The sequence below is a fragment of the Microtus pennsylvanicus genome, chromosome 3 (genome assembly GCF_037038515.1).
Source record: "Microtus pennsylvanicus isolate mMicPen1 chromosome 3, mMicPen1.hap1, whole genome shotgun sequence".
Classification (NCBI taxonomy): Eukaryota; Metazoa; Chordata; class Mammalia; order Rodentia; family Cricetidae; genus Microtus; species Microtus pennsylvanicus.
Window position 1 is genome coordinate 63,218,918 of NC_134581.1, and position 18,118 is coordinate 63,237,035.

The 18,118-nt window shown below is 52.9% G+C and overlaps 2 protein-coding genes across 7 annotated transcripts; one reads left to right on the top strand and one right to left on the bottom strand.

Annotated features, from left to right (window-relative positions):
* The first annotated feature begins 442 nt into the window (after positions 1-442).
* On the top strand, positions 443-5,624 carry Cplx3 (complexin 3). Its single transcript, XM_075965752.1, has 3 exons — positions 443-608; positions 1,786-1,873; positions 4,568-5,624. Exons 1-3 carry the CDS (start codon positions 445-447, stop codon positions 4,790-4,792), a joined length of 477 nt encoding a protein of 158 aa, XP_075821867.1. The 5' UTR covers positions 443-444; the 3' UTR covers positions 4,793-5,624.
* A 5,630-nt stretch (positions 5,625-11,254) lies between these two features.
* Positions 11,255-17,819, bottom strand: Ulk3 (unc-51 like kinase 3). 6 transcript variants are annotated; one of them, XM_075965757.1, is made up of 17 exons: positions 17,535-17,743; positions 17,007-17,137; positions 16,774-16,914; positions 16,569-16,689; positions 15,996-16,100; positions 15,176-15,319; positions 14,898-14,980; positions 14,318-14,473; positions 14,042-14,147; positions 13,812-13,852; positions 13,458-13,560; positions 13,260-13,324; positions 13,099-13,174; positions 12,988-13,028; positions 12,613-12,660; positions 12,423-12,489; positions 11,255-12,330 (listed from the first exon to the last, which is right to left on the bottom strand). In XM_075965757.1, exons 4-17 carry the CDS (start codon positions 16,660-16,662, stop codon positions 12,314-12,316), a joined length of 1,146 nt encoding a protein of 381 aa, XP_075821872.1. In that variant the 5' UTR covers positions 16,663-16,689; positions 16,774-16,914; positions 17,007-17,137; positions 17,535-17,743; the 3' UTR covers positions 11,255-12,313. The 6 variants fall into 6 exon arrangements, with proteins under 6 accessions (XP_075821872.1, XP_075821873.1, XP_075821869.1 ...); XM_075965758.1 differs by lacking the exon at positions 17,007-17,137 and having other exon boundaries at positions 14,898-15,004; positions 17,535-17,819; XM_075965754.1 differs by lacking the exon at positions 17,007-17,137 and having other exon boundaries at positions 17,535-17,768.
* Positions 17,820-18,118: the final 299 nt, after the last annotated feature.

The following is an 18,118-nucleotide window of genomic DNA, read 5'->3' on the forward strand; positions in this document are numbered from 1 at the left end:
GCTGCTAGGGTCAGCAGATTGGAGGATGGAATAGGACCCAAGGCTAGGGGTGTTGGTTGAGGCTACCGTGTGCTCCAAGCTGAAGTCCTGGTTCTCGGGGATGCAGGGATCAAGGCACACATCAGTACAGCCCCTTCTCCCAGGGCAGCGACCCCACCACCACAAACAAGCCCTAATCAGCTGTCAGCAGTAGCCGAGCAGAGCTTGGCTGGCGCTAAAGAAGGCACATGGGAAAGGCGGGAGTGAGGAGCGGGCACGTGGTCCAGGCTTCTCAGCCCCGTGCATGCCCCCCCGCCCCCCCTCCCGTGAGGAGGGGTTTGGGAAGGTAGAGGCAGCAGCGAGCAAAGCGTGGGGCGAGCGCGCGCTGCCGGAGCTGTCCCTGGGACTTAGTGCTGAAGTAGGCTCCAGCGAACCAGGCGCCTGGTGCAGTGGCCAGAGAAGACCATGGCGTTCATGGTGAAGTCCATGGTGGGTGGCCAGCTGAAGAACCTCACCGGAAGCCTGGGGGGCGGCGAGGACAAAGGGGATGGAGACAAGTCTGCAGCCGAAGCACAGGGCATGAGCCGAGAAGAGTACGAGGAGTATCAGAAGCAACTGGTGGAGGAGAAGTAAGTGGAATTCCTTCTTGGCTCCTGTGACCCACACACAAATACACTAACGCTGCTCTGCCCACCCCTGGGTCAGAGCTTCCCTTTACATCACCTAAACGTGGTGAGCGGGCGGGAGGGGCACTCGGCTACTTTCACAACCATCCCGTTTCTTCAAAGCCTGGACCCTGTTCCATCTTCATCCTCTGGTCCAGGGGGAGTTGGGGGGGGTGATGAGTGCCTGGGGGGAGGAGTGCACGTGCATCTCTGATGAAATAGGTAATCCCTTAATCCGATCTGGTCTTAACTGTCTGTTTCCAACTGGGGCTCCTCTGAGCCTGAGACTGTAAGAAAAGTGCTTTTTATCAGCAGGGCACAGAGTCATGGGCACAGATCCAGGATGGGGCTATTCATAGATACTGAGCCTACTGTGTGCAGTAGTTCTAGGGCAGAGCAGAGATAGTGAGCTAGGGTCTGAGTTTTGGGGTGAGGTTGCTTGGTCCGGAACCTCATTTTGCTTACTAGCCGAGTAACTTTAGGAAAGTCCCTTAACATTTCTGTGGTTCCTTTTCCCTTCTGGAAGATGGGAGTGGTAATCACAACCCGTGCTTTATGTATCCGTGAGAGCTGATGACGTCACACATGTTAACCCTTTAGTGCGTCACCTGGCACAAGGCAGGTCTTCATGAAATGTTGGCTATTGTCATTTTGTTTAATCTTGATTGCCTTGTGAATTGCAAAGTTTCATCCCCAGTTTACAGAAGAGGAAGCTAAGTGATTTACTGAAGGACACACTACAAGTGGCAGTGGTGGAGCCATGGGCCACATCCAGAGTGCCCACACACGCCTTCACTGCCTGCTCCACACAGCTTGCTGAGAAGGAACGGCAGACCCCAGGCAGCCATTGCAAAGGACGTATATTAGGATCATCTGAGACAGAGAGAGTCAGGATCCCACCCAGTCAACTCTGTTCATTGGCAGGAGTGGAGAATATCAAGGAAGGACGCTGTGACAACCTGGTAGCAAAAGTTAAGACAGTCAGTCTGAGATGACTGGGCATAGGTCAGCTGGGGACTGGAGAACCCATGCAGCCTCCTCCCAGGTCTTCCAGGCCATCTTAGCCCTTCCTTTGCTGACTTCCCAAAACTTCTCTCAACCTCTGAGGGGACTTCACAGCTGGTGTCCTTTTCCCATGCAGAATGGAGCGAGATGCACAGTTCACACAGAGGAAGGCGGAACGGGCCACACTGCGGAGTCACTTCAGAGACAAATACCGTCTGCCCAAGGTATCCAGGGCCTAAATTATGAGGTACTACTGGGACTCTGAGCACTAGGAGCTGGACTTCCCTCAGGGCCCCTCAGCTCTCAGCCCTGCAGACCCACAAGGTGCTTGATTACATTTTCCTTTTCTTATCCACTCACTCATTCATTCAACTCATTCATTCATTCACCTCCTCTCGGAGCTGAGACAGACCCTGGGCCTTTGGAAGCTTACAGGTTTGTGTTTATGGAGTCAGTTCTTGTTTCCTTCATTCCCTCCTCTCCCACCTGGGTCAAGCCTGGCTCATGAAGGCACAGAGGAGTAAGAAAGAAGACCTTATAAGGGGTGAGCCGTTGTGGGGCTGTTGAATGCGTGTGAAGAGCTGGTAGGAGGAGAGAACACGGCTCTGCCTCCTGTGCACCAGGCATTTACCTTCCTGTCCTCAGCGAACCCTCAACAAAGCTGCTAGATAGTTCTCACTGCGTGTGTGAAAAAGGAAACAACTCAGGGAGACTAAGGGACTCGTAAGGTCATACAGCCAGTGGGTGAGAACTCAAGCCCTTGGCTATTGGGCCTCTACCTATTCCAGCTCTCAAGCTACTTTCCCGGATATGGGGGTCTACCTACAAAGAATAAGGTACCCCCTTAGCCTGTCTTTGTCTCAGAAGCCCCTGCCCCATTCTTCCCAAGATGCTGCAACACTAGATTAGCATACAAACGCGCCACTCCTACATGGGACAAGCCACTTCCAAGAATATCACTTTTGTGTGTCCAGAGCTGTGCTAGACTCCAAGGAGTAGGATGCCATAGCCTTGGCCTTGACTTCAGAGATCAAATATGTTGTATCACATTTACTCATCCAGCAAGTGTTTACTGAGCCCTTGGCTGCCATTGATTTCCCACAAGTCTCTCACAGGCAAACCTGGTTCAGAAAATTTGCATTATTGAACATCTGTATTATTATTTTTTTTAATATTTATTTATTATGTATACAATATTCTGTCTGTATGTCTGCAGGCCAGAAGAGTGCACCAGACCTCATTCTAGATGGTTGTGAGCCACCATGTGGTTGCTGGGAATTGAACTCAGGACCTTTGGAAGAGCAGGCAATGCTCTTAACCACTGAGCCATCTCTCCAGCCCCGAACATCTGTATTATTGAAAATCTGGGTAGCAATGGGGTCATGGTTCAAATGCTTACACTAAACGTGGAAGAGACATTATTCTGCTGTGAGGGAATTCGGAGTCTAGCAGAAAAGGCAAGACTTGGGTACAGCAGTGTGGGATGTAGGAGAAGACCCTCCCCCAAGGCCTAGGGGAGTGTGGTGGCTCTCAGCAGGTGCCAAAGGAGTACAGATACTGGAATGAGTGACACAGGTCTGAATCTAGCTGACCACTTCCCTTCCTCGTTGTAAGATCTTAGGCAAATTGTTTAAAATCTGTCTCCTTTTTTAAAAATTTTAATTTCTGAAGTAGACCTAACAGGTTCCATCCTGCTGAGGATGACCTTGAACTCCTGACCCTTCCGCTTGCACTCAGTGCTGAGGTCACAGCTGTAACCACTTCTCATTTTTCCCCTAGTTTTTGCTTGTTTGTTTGCTTGTTTTGAGACAGGTCTCATTATGTATCACTGGCTGGCCTGGAACTTGAGGTGCTAGGTCAGATTAGCTTTGAACTCATAGAGATCCACTGGCCTCTGCCTCCCTAGTGTTGGGAGTAAAAGCATTGATCCCCACTCCTGGCTTTTCCTAGTTTTATTTTGGTCTTTTTGTTTGATCATTTGTTTTGTTTTTGAGACAGGGTTTCTTTGTGTAGCTTTGTAGCTCTGTAGACTAAGCTGGCCTCAAACTCAGAGATCTGCCTGCCTCTGCCTTCTGGGATTAAAAATGTATGCCACCATGGCTGGCATTTTTCTAGATATTTTTTATTTATTTATTTATTTTTATTTATTTATTTATTTATTTATTTATTTATTTTGGTTTTTCGAGACAGGGTTTCTCTGTGGCTTTGGAGCCTGTCCTGGAACTAGCTCTGTAGACCAGGCTGGTCTCGAACTCACAGAGATCCGCCTACCTCTGCCTCCCGAGTGCTAGGATTAAAGGCGTGCGCCACCACCGCCCGGCCTTCTAGATATTTTTTAGTCACAAAAAGAAAAAGCATTCTTGGTGCTAGACTATGGCCACCTGTTGCTCTTGCAGAAGACTGCAGTTTAGTTCTCAGCGTGCACATCAGAAGTTCACAACTGCCTGTAACTCCAGCTCCAGGGGTTTGATACCCTCTTCAGGCCTCCATGAGCACCCCCCACATGTGCACACACACTTCAACATAATAAAATAAATCTAAAAAAATTTAAAAGCACCTAGGTCCCTGTCAACATAGACTAGGTATTAATAACCGGTACCCATCACTGGTTTCGTTGTGCCATTCAGTGGAGTAAGCCACAGTCAACACGTGACTCAGCCTACCATAACAGAGTGACATTTTCCTTTTGATTAGTCTCTCTGCTAGTCCTTCAGTATCCCAGGTGACTAAGGCCATGTAAAAGCTGCAAGGTTAGGAAGTGCAAAGTCTCCGTGTCTACCCACGGAAGGCTTGACTCAGGTGTGTGGGGACAGACGCTGACCTCACTGGAATATAGCCTCCACGAATCCAGGGCCCCAGAACCAAGCCTGCTAGGTCCTCCTAGACCTCCACCCTTGTCTCATCTCTCTTCCCTGCAGAATGAGACAGATGAAAGCCAGATCCAGCTGGCAGGAGGAGACGTGGAACTGCCTCGGGAGCTAGCCAAGATGATTGAAGAGGACACGGAGGAAGAAGAAGATAAGGCCTCTGTGCTGGGACAGCTGGCCAGCCTCCCTGGCTTAGACCTCAGCTCACTCAAGGACAAGGCCCAGACTACACTAGGGGACCTCAAGCAATCAGCTGAGAAGTGCCACATCATGTGACCACTTCCCCTGGGGTTACCTCTGGGATGGCCAGAGGACTGGTCCCATGTGAGGGCTAGGAGAGTGTCTCAGCTTCCAGATACCTCCACTCCATCTTGGGCTCCCCCCCTCCCCCGTCCCAGCCTAGCCCCAGAGCCTTCTCGTCCATGTCCAGCCTGGGCTCTGACTCACCCTCTTTATTGCCAGCAAAGTTCTCATTCTTCCTTCTCTCCCTCTTCGGCCTGGAAAGGTTGCCAAGTTGATAGGATTAGCCCAACCCTCTCTGGGTACAGTCCCCTGTTCTTTCACACAAGAGCACTCACAGAAGGATACAGAAGCCCTGGCTCATTTGCCACAGATGCATCCTGGCACACATAGACACATACCCCTTGGGTTGCCAGCCCCTGCAGATACCAGCACTTGGATGCTCAGAGGGACTCTGGGCACACAGGAAGCCTGTTTCTATCCCCACCTTTATCATCCTAGAAGCTGCTCCTTTCGGGTTTTGTCTCGCCATCTGTAAAGTGGGGATGGACTGAGTGATTTCTAAAATTCTTTCCTGATTGGCATCCCTGACCGCTCAGAACAGAGCTCACATCCCTTCTTGGGCAGGGCAGCAGCTGCAGCCACAGCATCACACAGCTGCCACTGTGGGCTCTGGGAGCGGAGCAATGCTGTGTGAGGGGCGGGGTGCCAAGGATGGAGCTGGCACTGAACAGTAGCGCCAACAGCTCCAGACCGACTCTGGGCCCAGGGCCCAGCCAGAATTTGTTCTGTTCCTGTAGAATTCTCTAGATTCCATAGTTGGAATTTCCTCTTCTCGTTGAGTGGAAAATAAAAATTCCAAATGGCATGACTCTTCCCACGTCCTGCTGACTTGGAGTTCGCAGGCCTCACGCCTGCCCTTGGAGGGGCATCCTCTATCGCTTCACCCCAGCTTCAGAGGGCTCTTGGAGAGGAACGAGAAAAGGAGGCTTCTGTGGGACTGTTTAGTGTCAGCCTCGACAAGAGGCCCTCTCAGGGCCACATGTGGGGGTGGGGGCTTCACTGAGGGAGCAGACGCACTGTGGGCCTGACGAAGTAAGTCTGGGCACCAAGAGTTAGAGGAGGGCGTGGCAGCCAGCTGGATGGAGAGGTGCATGGGAAGGTGGGACATCTGTCCTGTTGTGTCCCCTCACCTAAGAGATGGAGAATGAAATCCACCATGCTCCAGCCTGGCTCTGCTGTGTGTCCCCAAGTAGGTTCTTTACTTCTCTGAGCCTGTGTTGCTCCTAGGAAATGAAGAGTTCTCTCCCCCCAAAATGATATGTGTTTCAAAGAGTAGCCATTTGTTTTCTTTTTTCTTTTATTCTTGGTAGTGCTGGGGACCCAGGGCCTCATACGCTGCATACTAAGGCAAGTATTCTACAACTGAGCTGCACCCACTCCCTTAAGAATAAGAATGCCCTCTATCAGTCCTAGTAACACTTTTTTTTTTTTTGAGACAGGGTTTCTCTGTGTATCTTTGGCTGTCCTGGAACTCACTCTGTAGACCAGGCTGGCCTCGAACTCAGAGATCTGCTTGTCTCTACCTCCTGAGTGTTGGGGTTAAAGGCATGCACCACCACACCCAGCTGTGGTAACACTCTTTAAAATAACAGGTAGAGGAGCCGGGCGGTGGTGGCGCACGCCTTTAATCCCAGCACTCGGGAGGCAGGGGCAGGCGGATCTCTGTGAGTTCGAGACCAGCCTGGTCTACAAGTGCTAGTTCCAGGACAGGCTCCAAAACCACAGAGAAACCCTGTCTCGAAAAACCAAAAAAAAAAAAACAAAAAAAAAAAAACAGGTAGAGGCACCACCAGCACTGAAAGCCACTGGCAAAGGCAGCATTAGGCCCTGGCAGCTGGTGGGGAGGTGCCCTGAGGCTGGAAGCTGGTGCTCTCAAAGAGTTTTGTGTTTAGGTAGTGAATTATTGTTTCTCTCTCTCTCTTTGTTGGTCATTGGTTGGTATTAATGTTATTTTGCTCTATTTAAGACAGTCTCATGTAGCTCAGGCCGGCCTCAAACTTCTACATAGGCAAGGATGATCTTGGACCTCTGATCATCTTGCCACCACTTCCTGAGTGCCTTGATTATAGGAACAGGTCAACACACCCAGTTTAGGCTGTGCTTGGAATCTAACCAAGGACTTTGTGCATGTTAGGCAAGCACTTTTACCAACTGGGCCGCATTGCCTCACTTTCTGTGTTTGGTAGTTTTTAAATTTTAACTTTATTGTTTTGTATGTATGAATGTTTGCATGTATGTATGTGTACCATGGGTGTGCCTGGTGACCAAGGAGGCCAGAAGAGGGCATCAGATACTCCTGGAGCTGGAGCAGCTACAGATGGCTTTGAGTTGCCATGGGGTAGGTGCTGGGAATTGAATGTGTGTCTGGAAGGGCAACCAGTGCTCTTAACCACTGAGCCATCTCTCCAGCCCCTTTGTATCTGAGAGGGGATCACTATCTAGCCCAGACCAGTCTGGAACTTTGCTCTCCTGATCTAGCCTTCCAAGTGCTAGGATTACATTAGTAGCAACACCATGTATGACTTTAGTGAAGAATCAAGAGAAAAATGTTTTTCTTCCATGAAGACTCCAAATGTCATCACACTCTCTGGTGGCTGGCAGGCAGGGTAGGGGATTGGTGTTCTGGAAGTTCCAAATAGCTGCCCCAGTGGGTTATCCCAAGGGCTTGCCAGGCAGAAGGAAAGTGCTACAGGCACCTGGGACCTCCTGGGCTCTGCGCTGAAGGGCTAGCCTGTGGGGAAGCCATCGCTATTACAGGCAGGAATTAAGCAGTTGGTTTTCAAGGGCAAAGTTCCTGTAAAATAAGAACAAGGAAGAGTAGGTAATGCTGAGGTGGAAGAGCTGAGAGAAAGGGAGGAAAAAATCAAGGGGGTGAGGACAGAAGGGATCTACATCCTGATAATAAGAGAGGGGAACAGCCTAGGGAGGCACCTGAGTCTCTCAGATGCTCCTGGTCCACCCCGGGGGAAGGGCTTAGCAGCCACTGGACAAAACCCTCTTCTGACCTTCCCAGAGGAGCCCCAAGCTGGGGGTGGGGAGAGCATGGGCTGCCTCAGCAGCATCAACAGCAGGGTTCACGTCAGCCCTCCACCCTCAGGGGCCTTCTGCCTAATGGGATTGGACAGCCCCTTCCCCCTCAGTGCTTTGCTGGCTGAGAAGGAGGCCAGCACGGCAGGTCAGGTGGTAGGGGTGCTTGGGGACACTCACTGAACCCTGTCAAAGCAGGGCTGTTTGGTGCCTGAGGTCAGGAAGTGGGAGGGGACTCTGCCTCTCACTGACTCCCTGCTCATGTCCCAGGAACTCCATGAGACCCTGACCTGGTGTTGTGTCCCCAGAATGGAGCAGAGGAGGTTCTAGGGCAGAGGAACCAGCCTGAAGCTCAGGCAAAGATGGGTAAGGTGGGCAGGCTGAGCCCCACCCCATCTCTGTCAGCTGTGCTACTGAAGTTTTCTGTCCTTCCACATGGTCATTCTTGGCTCCATGCCCTCCACAGGAGAGGCTAACCTAGCCAAGCTGGAACTGTCTTCAGCACAGGCCCTGGATGTAACCGCACAAGCTCCTGTTCTCCTATTCTGTTTCCACTCTTTTTTTGAGACAGGGTTTCTCTGTGTAGCTTTGGAGCCTGTCCTAGAACTCACTCTGTAGCCCAGACTGGCCTTGAACTCAGAGATCTGCCTGCCTCTGCCTCCCAAGTGTGCGCCACCACCGCCTGGATCCACTCTTATTTTATATAGTCACATGCTCCAGGACTGGCCCACCCATCTGATAGGAAGTGGAGACCACAAAGGAAGCCATTTGCCTCCAACATTTCCCTTGCAACAGAGCCTAACCACCTCCTCCCCAAACAGGCCGTGATGCCTCAAGCCTTCTCTTTCCCTCCCATCTCTCTGCTCTTTCTCCCTTCCTCTTCTATCCCTTGCAGGACACAGGAAATGTCCAGAGTTGATGAAAAAAAGAGTCTTTCTGGGCCCAATTTTTCTTACTCCCTAACTCCTACCCTGAGCTACTGTAGATTTCTTACAGAAAATAAGAACTCCCCCAAATGGGGAGGGATTCTGCGGGAAGTATATCCCAGGACACCTCCTAGCCCACTGCATACACATCAAGGTCTCTGCCTCCACAACACACAGGATTCTGGAGAAATTAGTGACACCTCTGGACCCTACAGTCCACGTCTCCTACCTCCCACGCACCCAGGCAGTTCAGGCCCAGTTCCCAACGGGAAGAGGAGTGCAGAAATAACAAGTGGCTTTCTAAGGCCAGCTGTTTCCCAGGGCTGGGGTGGGGAGGGTGGCCAGGCTTTGGAATGTGCAGGATCTCCCTTTCTCCCAACCGCCAGATGGTCCCTCCTCAGACACTGGAAGCCCTAGGCAGGCACTGGGGACATCTGGAGCATAGTCACTTGTCCAGCTGAGCTCCTGACAGTGCCTATTGACCCAATTGACGCTCAGCTCAGCACTGGGAGGTGGGAGCTTCTGTCCTCTATCCCAGAGCTGAGGTTGCTACACGGCTGTGGAGCCTACAGTCCTGCCTCTAACCCTGTGACTGCCAGGCATTGCTATTCCCACAGCCTGTGGGAGGGGTGGGGAGGTCACTGGCCTGGGTCCAGGGGTGTGTAGCAGTGCCGCCCTCACTCAGCAGGACCATGAATGTAGGTCTACATGTGAGCTAGGACACAGTTGTTTGTGTCTCTGTGTTTGGTATTTCAAGTGATAGCTTGGTAGTGTGAATTACTATGGGGAAAAGCGGCCATTGATGTGCTGCACCCCTCCTGGCTCAGCCGTGTCCCTCTCAGAGAAGCCTGGGACAGCAACTTGGCCTCTCAGGCTAGAGTCCTTCCAGATCACAAGCAGGAACTAAGGCTGTATATCCTTTCCTATAAAAGGGGGAGGTGTGTGCTGCAGGCAGAGCCCAGACACCTGCATCCTTTGGTCTATTCCAGAGGCTTAGCTGCTCCTCCAGGGGCTGGCCCTTGGGAAAATGTGAGGTCCAGGCCCAGGTGCCGTCCCTGCGTCACTGTGGTCTTGGGTGAGATGGGAGGACAAGGGACGGAGCTCCAGGATGGACATCTCTGAAAGCCTGGGAGGTAGGAAGTGGCGGCAGTTCTTCACCTCTCAGATGGAAAATATTTGGAAAGCAGATCTTGAGCTTCCTTTGGCCTGTGCCACTAGAAAGGCTCTCCGGAGCCCCCTCCCCTCTTGCTCCAGCTCCTAGTCACCTGCTTCACAGGTAGTTTGGCAACAGGACCTTCCTGGAGGACATCAGTTCTACACTTGGGAGAAGCCCTTCCCAGAGCCTCAGACTCCCATGCCCCTCCTGTATTGGGTGTCCCATGCAGTCCTCTCCTCAAACACCCTGCTCTCAGGCAGCTGCCCAGCGCTGCTATGACAAGAAACAAGTCTAAAGCCACGATGCCCCTCTGCCTCGCCCTTTTGTGAGCTTTGCCTCCCTCCCAGCCAGTCTTCTCCATTCATCCCTGCCTTCTTCTCCCTAATTTTTCTTACTGAAACTTTTTATCTGCTCCATTCCCAGAGAAAATTTGAAGTTTGCTTTCTCCCTACATTTGAAAATAATATTTTATTGTACTCATGCTATGTAACAGGCCCATAAACACTGCCTCATCACCAACAGACTAACCGTGCAGGCTAAGCATCGGGCCAAGGACCAGAACCATGACTTCAGCAGCTCCCACTGCCCCATAGGACACTGTTGCACACTGCCCCACAATGGCTAGGACAAAGGCTACAGAAATTTCATTCTTTCTGACTTGACCTCTCCTGTATCAGACCCACAGACCCCTCGTAGTAGGCCCGAGACTGTTGGAAATTACCCAGTCTAGGGATCTTTGAGGGACTAGGAATGAGATGAAGAAACTCTAAAAGTTGCCCTTTTCCTAAAACCCAGCTTGCTGTTCAGTCACTGGCCCAGTGTGAGAAGAATGAGAAGCCTGGGACATGGAGGGTGCACTGTGGGATGGTGCAGAGAGAAGGCTTCTAGAGGGCTTGCCACCTGCTACGAAGAAGCTGAGGTATGTACCGCAAGGGCCTGGCTGGGCTCCAGGCCTGTCCCCCCCTGCCCCGCCCCTCTCCAACACACACTAGGTAGTGGGCAGAAATGGTGCCAATCAGTGGGGCTCCTGGATCCCCAGAGAGGAAGACAGATGTGCACCTGCTGCTTCCCTCTCCCCAGCTTTCCTAGGTGATGAGTAGGGACACTTCACCTATTTTTTCTTTTTCTTTCCTTTTTTCTTTTTTTGGTTTTTTGAGACAGGGTTTCTCTGTAGTTTTGGAGCCTGTCCTGGAATTAGCTCTTGTACATCAGGCTGGCCTCGAACTCACAGCGATCTGCCTGTCTCTGCCTCCTGAGTGCTAGGATTAAAGGCGTGCGCCACCACGGCCCGGCTTCACCTATTTTTTCAAGGCAAGAAGAGATGTATAAGTACAGAAAATAATTTAATAGAGAAACAACGAACCGCATTCTTTACATACAACCAGCCTCTGGCAAGGAGGATGCTCCACTTTGCCCTATGGAGGCAGTTAAGGGCAGGATGATTAGAAATCACCAACATTCTGACTTTAGAAATAACCCCTGCTCCCCCCATACAAATAAAAAAAGAAACTCTCACTGCTTGTGATTTGGGGTTATTTGATGCAGAACAGCTCCCCTGTTCCTTATTCAAAATCAGCCTTCAACACAAAAATTTGAAACAAGATGATTGGGGGGGGCAATAAAAAGAAACCCTCCAATAATTCCAGGTATGTAAATTCATCTCCAGCTCACATAAGCTATAAACTGTGGAGGTATCCATGGCTTAACAAGACAAAAGAGAAGACCCTGACCCAGTCAACCCCCCGCTCTAGCACAGGGCCCACTATACGGCTAAGGTGGCATGTTCCCCCTGAGGATCCCCTCCTCTATGCCAAGGCAGGGATAGTCCTGAAATTCTCACATGTACCCCACCTCTACAAAGGACATGACTTTCATGCATGAAGGATTGTCTTAAAGTACTGAAAAGGACGGCAGGCGTGTGCTCCCGGAAAGACTGGAGAGTTCTGCAGGGCTGATTGCATTCTGTAGGGTAGGTAGTCCCTGAGGGGTACTGGAGGGTCCTATTCCAGTGCAAGAAGGGAGCAGGGCTAGAAAAAAGGTTCCCAGGAAGGGTTGGCCCAGGTACAGCAGCTGCCTGGTAGCAGGGAAAGAAGAGAGGTGCCCTCAAGAGACATGATGTCCTCTTTGCAGAGCAGAATACAGTGTGATGATATCCTGAGGCCAACATCACCTAATAACAATGTCATATGAAGGTAATCCTCCCAGAGTTCAGTACACCTGGCCACCAGATCCCCAGGGGTGGAGAGCACTCAGATGAACACTGGGAACTAGGATGAGGGCATCTTGGAGGTGTTCATCCAGGGAGGCCTCAGGTGCACGGGTGTGAACCTGGGCTGGTAAACGGCTTCTCTCAGGCTTGTGTCCCATCCACTAGTCCTTCTGGTGTCATTGTAGTGTGCAAGCTGAGGGAGGGGAAAGGGAAAGTCAGGCTTGGGTCTGTGGCAAGGGAGGCAGGACCCTGTGATGGGCTGTCAGACCCCAGGGCACGACTCACAGCTACGGACAGACTCCGACAGTCCCTCTTTGTCCAGAGTCGCTGCATCCCAGTGAGATTCCCTTATCTGTGGGACGTAAAGCATGGCAGGGGTAAGGCAGACAGCTAGACTCAGAAGCCACAGTGCACACACAACCACAAAGAGGAAGAACCCACAGCCCACTGCCCAGTGTGGCTCATCTATGCCCACCTTGATCTGCTCTTTCAGGTATTCAGCTCGAGCCATGAGGTTCTGAACCTGCCAAGAGAAGGCACGCCCAGAAGTGAGCAGGCTTCAAATCAAGTGCTTCTTCACCCTTGGTGCTCTCTGGAGTCCTCTGCCTTGTCTCTGATCCTCTACTTTGCTCCCTCCTTCAGGAAACCTGCCCTGCTGCAGGAGCCCAACAAACTTTTGGTTTACCCAGGCACCAAAGTCCTGGGTCACTGACTTCACTATTCTGAGGCCTGCACTCTGGTCTTGAAACACCCGAGAGCAGGGGAATTCCACATGTAGTCTAAAGAAGTCCCACAGACACAGCTGGGTAAAAGGAGAGGAAGACACTCTACTCCCACACCCACTGAGTACCTCAGTGTGAAGGAGTTCCCGCCTTCGGCCCTGGGCTTCTGCTGTAAAGAGAGCAAAGATGGTGAGGACAGGGCAGCCAGAGGCAGAGGCAGAAGCGGGCTGTGGCCTTACCTGCCAACAGCAGTAGCAGCTCCCCGAGGCTGTGCTGGTACAGGTCAAGGGCATCCTGCTCCTTGCCAGCTTCCTCCTACAGGCAGAGGGACATCACATTATTCCATGTTGTGCCCTTGGTTTCCTTCCAACCCACCTGTGCCCTTCCCAAGGAAACAAACCTTGGCCATGGCAGCTGAGGCCACTTCCAGGGCAGCAAGGAGGCGAGGCTTGTCACGGGCCATCTCTGATGTGAGAGGAAAGGCTCACAGTGAAGGGAGCAGCCTGTTGTTTTCTCCACAGAAAGCCTACCTCAGTCTCCCTGTCAAGATGGAGTGGGGCTGCCAGGACTCGTGCATGGTCCAAGAACTGAAGCCTACCTCGCAGCAGGCCTTGGACAGATGTGCCCTGCCTTAGCAGGGCCTGGTTGGAGGAGGAGACGATGGCTTTGAGCTCCTCTGCCCGGGACACATACTGCCCCACCTGTAGGAGAATAAGGGGCTGAGGGCTGTCCCCTTAGCCAGCACCCACCTCCAAATTTGTCTCTGGTCCTCAGTAACTGCCTCACACTAACCAGGTCAGACATCAAACACGCTAGCCTGACCTAATCCTTCCCCCAGCCCTATCCTGTGACAGAGGAGGTTCCAAATCTGAGCGCCATCTGTCAGAGATTTGTGATCTTTGGGTCTTCTTCTTCCATGTCCATCCATTTCCTCCTGGGGAGATCACCCTACCTTGGCCTTAATGGCCTCCTTCCGCTGGGAATCCACTTCGTCTGTGGAAGGTGAAGGGTTCACATGAGGATTCTGTCTGGAAATCCCCGCCCACAGTCAGCCCTCTGCAATCCTCAGATACCAGCTCCAGGTTTATCGTCTGCATTGTCTCCCCTAAGGTCCTGAATGGGGAGCCTGACCCCACTCCTGCCCCTTCTGCACCCAGGTCATAGGAATGGTCTGGGCCTCACAGTGCAGGGCAGGTACAAAGAAGTCCAGAGCCTTGCAGTAGAGTGACAGCGCTGTGGCAGCGTCCCCCTCCTGGTCCTTCTTCACAGCCTCCACCACAAGGGCAGTCTAGGGGAGGGGAGAATCAGCGGTCAGACCTAACTTCCCAATGCCACACCTACCAGCACCAGTCAGAATCCCACCTGCCTTGTGGCTACCAGCTCAGCTTCTATGAGACAGTTCACCACCACAGTAGGTAAATGAGACCTAGCCCACCTCATCCCCATTGGTCTGCTTACTGCCCGCGCCAGGCTCTCCCCACTGGGCATGTGCTCCAGGTCCACCCAGGGGTGGGCAAAGAAGTCCTTGAAGGAGATCCGACGGCTGGGATCCCGTTCTAGAAGTCGCTGCAGCAGGTCACGGCAGTCTAGGGAGAGTTGGGGCCGAAGGGGGAGCTGCAGAGGAATATGGCAGGGACATATGACGCTGAGTCCAAAGCCCGAGGCTTCTTAGGAACTCCCGTAAGGGGTACATATTTGGAGGTGGGCTATCTAAGACTTGAGGAGAACACGCAGGTGGTGACGAGCAGGAAGAGAGCCACACATCCTTTACCAGGCTCCTATCAAATGGGAATTTGCCACCAGCCCAGTTCTATGGGAAGACTGGACCTGGCTCCATCATGGCCTTTGCCCCATTGGTTGCCTGCTGCGGCTGACCTGGATCCTCAGGAATGGACCAGATCCAAGACTTCCACTGTAGAGCATGTCCCACCACCATGAAAGGCCTGGAGCCTAGACTGCAGTCTGCACCAGAGGAATAAAAACCTAGGGCCTTGAACCCCTCAATCCCCAGCAGATGCCACAACCCTGCAAGACGCACCTCAATAACCCGATTGCTGCGAATCTTTTCTTCTAGCTCTGAGAACGATCTGGACGCAAAAGGAGGCTGTCCAAAGAGGGCTTCTGCGGAAAAAGGCAGAGGGGAGGCTGGAAGAAAACGGTTAAGTTTTGCCTCGCTCATCCCTGGGAAGGGAACCAAAATCCCTTGGAGTAGAGCCCTGGGGCCTCCAGTTTTCATCAGAACCCAGGAGGGGCCCAGAGAAGCCTTGCCCAAGTTCAGAGTAAGCAGGGTGGAGAGCAAGGGAACAAAGGTCTCACCATACAGGATGACCCCCACAGACCAGAGGTCCACACGAGCATCATACTGCCGCTGACACACCATCTCAGGAGCCATGTAGAGTGGGGAGCCACGCAGCACATGCTTCTCGTCTCGTGGGGACATGTGCTGTGCAAAGCCAAAGTCTGCAGGCAAGAGGCCAGGCACAGGGCTTAAATCCCAGCTGCTACTGTAACTGTAATCAGAGCTCCTCCCCACCCTAGACTCACCGGGACTGCTCCTGTCTCCTCCCCTGTGCTATGATCCACAGCACTCAACCTAAGTCACTCTGGGGTGGAAACCCTCCTCGCGGCACATAGCCTTTTAAGCACCATCTTCCTAAGAAGCCCATCTCAAAACACCATGAGCACTGAAAGTCCTCCTGCCCCTCCTCCCAGGACTAAGCATGTTCTCTGGCCTCCAAACTCAAGTCCATTCTTTTTCAAATTGTATCAGAGGCCACGACCACCCTTCCAGGGCCATATTCTCCTCAGGTGTCCAGACTGAGCCCTAATCCTAATGACAGATTAAGTTGGGTCCCTACTCACAGACTGATCCTGGATGCTGGTCACACACTGGCATTATTGCCAGACTGAGCTCCATCTCTGACCCAGAGTGATCCCTAACTCCATCCACAGCACTGCGGGACTTAAGTGTGTGCAGCCTGAGAACAGGCGCTACCTTTTGGTGACAGGCTCAAACCTGACCTGCCACCAATGACTGAAGACAGGGACCCCAGGGGACAAGGATGCTGAGGGAGCCCAACAAGGAGCTCACGGTTCACCCACTCTACACCATCACCCTGCTGTTCCTGACTCAGACCTGCCAGTTTCAGATGGGGCTTCTCCAAAGAGCTCAGCAGAATGTTCTGGGGCTTCAGATCCAGATGAGAGATGTTTCGTTCATGCAGGAACTTCAGGGCACTAGCTGGGGAGCGGGCCCCATGAAAATTAGTCAGAGTCTAGTTCCCACCTGCCTCTCCCTGCCCCAGGCTTCCATTTACCCTCTTCCTGAGGCATTACAGTGGCTTTGTCCTGGCTGGACTGCAGGATACAAGGAAGCACCAGACTCCTGTCACTTTTTAAAGGCATGCACCGCCATCACCTGGAACTCCTGCCACCACTAAACACTTCCCCAAAGGCCTGCTCTTTGTACCCTTCATAAGACACTGCCCTCCCCCCTTCTAGGAGCCTCCTGAAAAGCCCAAGTCCTTTTGCATTCTTCCTCACTAAAGCACTTGGGTTCCACCTACTGGACCCTGGAAGAGTCTACAAGGTTCTTACATCATGTTCTACATGTGGAAGAACTCCCCACATACGGTAGGACACAGACATGGGAGACTGCGAAGCACTGGGGTGGGGGGAAGAGAACACAGGGCGGGCCGTTGGCTTTTACCCAGCTGTTGCATGAAAACACGAGCCACCTTCTCAGGTAGGATCCTGCGGGTGTGGATGAAGCGAGAGAGGTCACCCCCTGCGCAGAACTCCATGATGAGGTAGATATTGTCATTGTCCCACTGTGGTTGGAAGTAAAGAGGCAACTATAGGCAGTGTCCCTTCCTCCAGCCTCCTTAGGAGGGAGCCCCGCCCCAGGCTCGCACCTGGAAGTCTTTCAGCTGCACAATATGGGGGTGCCGGATGCCCTTGAGGATCTCAATCTCAGTCAGGAGGTTTTCCACAGATGCCTTGTTGAGACTTTTCTTGGCCACGCATTTTATGGCTACCACCTCCCGAGTATCCTTCTGTAGGACAGGAAATTGGAGGTCTCTGTCTTGGGGGAACCTGCCCCATGGGCTAGAGAGGGCTCGGGGTCCCTCTGCAACCTTCCCCCTACCTGGGTCTATCCACTCTCCACAGGCCTCCAAGTTTCCCAGCTTCCCCTTCCCAAATCAATGAGGCACCCAGATTCTGGAATCCTGGCTTCCCAACCCAGCAAGTGTTCTCCAAATCCCTGTTTCTAACCTTCTGGAGCAGCCAAAAAAAAAAAAAAAAAAAAAGAATGTCAAGGTTGTTAGAACTGGCCACTCTGCCTTCTAACTGGTCCTGCCTCCCGGGGAGTCTGGTCTCAGACTCCTCCCAGCCCCTAAGGCGACTTCCGTGCAGAGCCGGTTCCTCAGCCACTGACACCGAGGTTCCCTTACGTCTTCGCCCGCCCTTCCAGAGCAAACCGGCGTGTGTTTGTTTTTAAACCTAAGAGGGGCGGCCAGCTCCAGCCTCTTGCACTCGCCAGGCGTCAGGCGGCCGCCTCTCTCCTGCTCCAGCCGGCCGGTCACCCAGCCGCACTTGCTCGGGGCTGGCGGGCACAGGAGCCAGGTAGGTGCCCGGCGCCGGGACATCTCGGGCACGGCCCGCCCACACCCACCTTGGCGTAGGCCTTGTACACGGTGGCGTACGTGCCACTGCCCAGGCGCTCGGTAAAGATGAAACCGTCCAGCCGAGGAAGACCCCAGCAGGGCCCAGCCATCCCGCGCCCGCCGCCAGGTGCTTCCTGGTTCGGGGCGCAGGTTCCGGCCAGAGGCGAAGTCGGGGGCGCTCGAGGGGCGGAGGGGCGGGACTCCGCACAGCCCCAGCACCGCCCGCCGGAAGCGCAGCTCGACGCCTCCCCTCCGAAGCTCCGCCCAGCCTGCCGCGGGCTGGGTGACACCTTCTGCCACGGACTGCCAGGCCGGTTTTCAGACACTAGGGCTTAGTGGGCTGGGCGAAGCGGAAGTGGGTCGAGGACTGAGGACACTATCACGTGGAAAAGCCTCTCTCAGCACACAGCATCCTAGAGACCACCCGCGTTGGGGGCGGGAGGAAGACCCTGGCCTTCTGCCCTCCACGACCAGAAGCAGTGGGACGAGATCCCTGGGCCGCCGTGGGTGAAGGAGGACCCCAGCAAGTTCTCTGATCCACTACAAGCGCTCTGGCACGCACACAACACACACAATAGAATATTAAAAACTG